Raw genomic sequence first — 4,273 nt, 5'->3', positions numbered from 1 at the left:
TTTTTTTATCATGTCATATTTTCTGATTTGTGTCAGGGGTGAATTTCCCATTGAAGGGGTACACATCCTGGAAGAATGCCTTAGGGAAGAAGAGGTCGCTATATTAGAAGCCAGGTGAGTTTTTATAGCTGAAGGCTATATTCCTTGGAGTTGGTGGTGTGAGCCTCTGGTTTGAAGTCTTGTATCTCTTGTGCACTTTCCTTCAAAACTTGCCTACTGTCGCACAACAGTCACATACTAGTTGTGTTTTACTTGGTTAAAATTGAGCACATGAAAAGGTATCAAGGCATGCTCTCACCCTTGTCTTCTTACACGTCATGTCTCCATTGCAAACTGAAACAGTTTGAGGAGTGTTGAGTACTGTAGGCCAGTGCTGCCTGCCACCAACAACAGTGAAACGGTTTATGCTCTGTGCCGCCATAGTTTATCTGAGGCAGTGACAATGTTGTTTGCTTGAACTAATGTGGACAGAATGCATTTTTACTTTTCCCAATATATACTTATCTATACTATTATTGTCTACCTCTATTTTACTGCAGCAGGCAATCTCTAGACCTTGTAGAGGAAGAAGAGCAGCATGACTCTCCAGATGAGGAGGCAGCAAATGATCCAAGAAACACAATGTAAGTCTGTCTAATGACTCTGTTTTCATTTTGTCAATGATTTTGTCTTCTGCATTTATGCTTATGTGTGTTTATGTACAGTATTGAAATGGATGAGAGCTGGAAAAACCCAAGACTATGTGAGGATGGGTACAGCTCTGATGAGGAATATATTCCTTTTCTTCAACTACGGTATGTTATATTCACTAGCTTCATTTCATGCACAATTAGTATATTGTAGGGTTGTATTTGTAGTAATAGTTAGTTTCCACTATACAAAAATATAAGACCTTTTCATATCTTGCCTTTTTATGCAGAGTTGGTGGTGCAGCTTCAATGGTCTGTAATATTGAGCAGCTTCCAGAAATATCAATGGACGAGACCGTGCTTGATGCAGCTGTTCCCAACTCCACCGACGACCAGATGACCGACGTGCCAGACCATTTGAAAATTGAAAAGGAAGATGACCTGGTTGGAAAGAGGGCCTGCATTGCCTATCTTGACAACCTGAAGATGCTTGCTTCATTTATGCAATTTCCAATGAAAGCATGCACCTTTTCTAATCAAATTACTGGGGAAAAATGCACAGGAAGACCACCATTTCAGATTGAAATGAAGCCTCGAGGAACTGGTCTTGTCTTGGAATGGGTAAGCAAACAGTATTTGCTTTCGTTGTGCTTGTGTGTACTACACTCAATAGTTGGAGGAACAGTGACTGACTCTGGGAAGAAATCGAACTCTGATTTCAGTAACATAGCTATTTCAGTAATCAAAATGCTCATCACTTCATGGAGTTAAAAATAAAAGTTTTTGTTTGAATAATCGAGAACTTTCAGTTATTTGTAGGTTAGTTTGGTCTAGTGTAGTAGTGTTTGAGTTAGTAAGTGTTTTGCTTTTCGTGTGTTTTTTGGTTGTTCATATTTTACTTGCTGATTGTAGCTATGCCCCTTTGGACACGTGCTCTGGGATTGGAATTCACAGCCTCTTTTGAAATATGGCATGCAAGGAGGGGACTTCATGCTATCCACAAATATCCTGTTATCTGGGAATGACTACAGGAAAGTGGCATTACTCTTCAAATTCATGGAACTAGGGATGGTTGAAGAGTCAACATTTTTAAAAATCCAGGATACGTACTGCATTGAACCAGTTGATGACTTTTGGCAGAAAATCCGAGCTGACGTGCTGACCCGATTGCGTGTAAAGGACAAGGTGGTTGTTCTTGGTAAGACAGTGATTTGATACCTTTGTCACCTATGATTTTATTGTCATGTCTGTGGTTTGCTAATACTTTTCAAGATCATGTTGTGATATCTTTTGTAATGTTTTTTTTTTTTTCTTCCATCAGGTGATGGCAGAATGGATTCTCCAGGTGTGTGTGTCTCTGTGTGTGTGTGTGTGTGTGTGTGTGTGTGTGTGTGTGTGTGTGTCTGTCTGAGGAAGACAGAGAGAGAAATAATGATTTGCACAGTTTACATACATGTATTTACCACTATGCTCTACATTCTGTAGGCCACTGTGCACAGTATTGCACCTACACAACCATAGAGCAGGAATCTCGAGACATTGTTTACATTGTCTCTCTGGATAAGCGTGAAACAAACAGGAACTCTGCAATTATGGAGAAGGAGTGTTTTGTCCGAACAATGGATGCACTATTGCCGGAGATCCATATATCTGAAGTGGTGACCGATGCCCACCCTCAAATTTCTGCTTTGCTGAGTAAGGAAATTGTCCATAATGATGGAATAGTGGATTTATATATATATATATATATACACACACACACACACACACACACACACACACACACACACACACACACACACACACACACACACACACACACACACACACACACACACACACACACACACACACAATTTGATTTTATTCTAAACACTTTTTTTTTCCACAGAACCAGATGGCAAATACAAGCAATGGGGTCTACATCATTCACTAGATATTTGGCACGCCGCAAAGAATTTAGGGAAGAAGCTGCGACGGGTAAGCAACGTTTTTATGAGTGATTAGTGATTTGTTAGTAACTGGATTTCAACCTTTTACATATCTTGCTGAAAAGCAGCAGCATATTTATGGTGGTTGTCTCACACTGGCACATCCTGTTTTCAGGCTGGTTTGATGAGGGACCAGTCTGAAATTTTGCCATGGATTAGTGACATTGTAAACCATTTCTGGTATTGTGCCAAGCAAGCATCTTCTGTAGAGGAATTTAAGGTATGTTTTTGAGAAGTGAATCGATACTGTAAAAAAACACTTTGTTTTGCTGGGTGTATAGAAGGAAAGAGACATTATGTTTCTATTTCTGCAGCTGAAGTGGCATGCTGTTATACACCATGTTCGCAACCAGCACACCTGGGCTACTGTATCGTGTGAGCATGAACCACTTGGCGATGGTACCCAGGAAAAAACGTGGATAGAACAAGGTATTTCTCATTTTTTTCATGTGTTGCTCTGTATGGACTATTGTCCTTCTCATAATATGATGTTGTGTGATTACAGGTTCAGCAGCTCACCAAGCATTAGTCGCCATCGTCCTTGACAAGCGTTGGTTGAAGAATGTCAAGAAATTCATCAACTTCAGGTATGTACATTACCTTTAGTGTACACTAATAACAGTGAATTAAAAGAAAGTTATCCTAAATGGTGCTACTATAGCCCATTTCAATAATTAGAATAAAACAAAACCTGTTCTTTTCAGATCAGTTCAGAGTATGCTTAGTAGCATGTTAGTTACTAACAAAACAAAATAACACTGAAGTGTATGTTTTTTCTCCCACAATACAGGACTACATCAGATCTGGAAAACTTCCAAAATCACATACTCATGTATGCAGGGAAGCGTTTTTCCTACAAGCCAGCAGTGTATCGCACCAGGACTATACTTGCAGCAATAGACTACAACTGTCACAATCACCGGCTCCCTTCAAGAAATAGAGATGGACACAAGATGTAAGTTTTTATAATCTGCTAAGCATATTCATCCCCTTTAGGAATATGATAGTTTAATTCTAAAACTGATCTACAATTTGTAATTTTTTTTCTTTTAGTTACAGACGATACTACAACAAGCGGTCCAAATCCTGGAGTGTCTACACTATGAAGGATAAAAAGGATTACTCCTACATTCCAGACCTGCAGAGGGCCATTGTTGCAAAGAGGCTGCAAAGTGGAGGTCTTCCTAGGAAACTGACCCTCAGGCCAGATGATCCCAGACGCTTAGGTCTTCTGGCTCCAGTACAGCCACCCCCTACAGAAGAACTAGTTAGGGCACATGTGACTCGTGGTGAAGGTTTTCCACAAAGTTAATTGCTTGTTTGTTTGTTTGAGGGCGTGTGTGCGCCGTGCATTTATGTGTGTAAATACTACTTTTGTGAAGGTGTGAAATTAAAAGTTTGTCATGTTTTTCAAAACCATTTGTATTTATTTTCAAACAACGGAATAGGATAAATAGAACAACTATTTACAATTTTATTTTCAAACAAATAAATAGGATAGACGGAACAAAGTATTTACATCAAAAATTATACCATCATAGACTACATGAGCCGGCGAACCCTAAAACCCATGTACTGTTCTCTTGGGTCTGGAAAAGTGTCTCTGATTCGCCACACACAGCAGCTCAGAATAACGACTCTGTTGCCCACCCC

The 4,273-nt window shown here is 39.7% G+C and overlaps 1 protein-coding gene across 1 annotated transcript; it reads left to right on the top strand.

Annotated features, from left to right (window-relative positions):
• Positions 1–925: 925 nt before the first annotated feature.
• Positions 926–4,032, top strand: LOC307122106 (uncharacterized protein). The gene is made up of 9 exons (XM_079809967.1): positions 926–1,250; positions 1,542–1,827; positions 1,951–1,974; positions 2,115–2,324; positions 2,521–2,609; positions 2,736–2,840; positions 2,935–3,207; positions 3,411–3,575; positions 3,674–4,032. The coding sequence occupies exons 1-7, from the start codon at positions 939–941 to the stop codon at positions 3,163–3,165; spliced, it is 1,257 nt and encodes a 418-aa protein (XP_079666093.1). The 5' UTR covers positions 926–938; the 3' UTR covers positions 3,166–3,207; positions 3,411–3,575; positions 3,674–4,032.
• Positions 4,033–4,273: the final 241 nt, after the last annotated feature.

The sequence above is a fragment of the Gobio gobio genome (assembly GCF_949357685.1).
Source record: "Gobio gobio genome assembly, chromosome: 1".
Lineage (NCBI taxonomy): Eukaryota > Metazoa > Chordata > Actinopteri > Cypriniformes > Gobionidae > Gobio > Gobio gobio.
The sequence above is the reverse complement of the archived record's forward strand: the minus strand, read 5'-3'. Positions and strand labels throughout refer to the sequence as shown.

Excerpts from the sequence above, each read along its gene's own strand:
- LOC307122106 (XM_079809967.1), top strand. The coding sequence starts at position 939 with ATGGTCTGTAATATTGAGCAGCTTCCAGAAATATCAATGGACGAGACC. Across the intron at positions 1,251-1,541 it reads CTGGTCTTGTCTTGGAATGG|CTATGCCCCTTTGGACACGT; the intron begins GTAAGCAAACAG and ends TGCTGATTGTAG. Across the intron at positions 2,325-2,520 it reads TCAAATTTCTGCTTTGCTGA|AACCAGATGGCAAATACAAG; the intron begins GTAAGGAAATTG and ends TTTTTTCCACAG.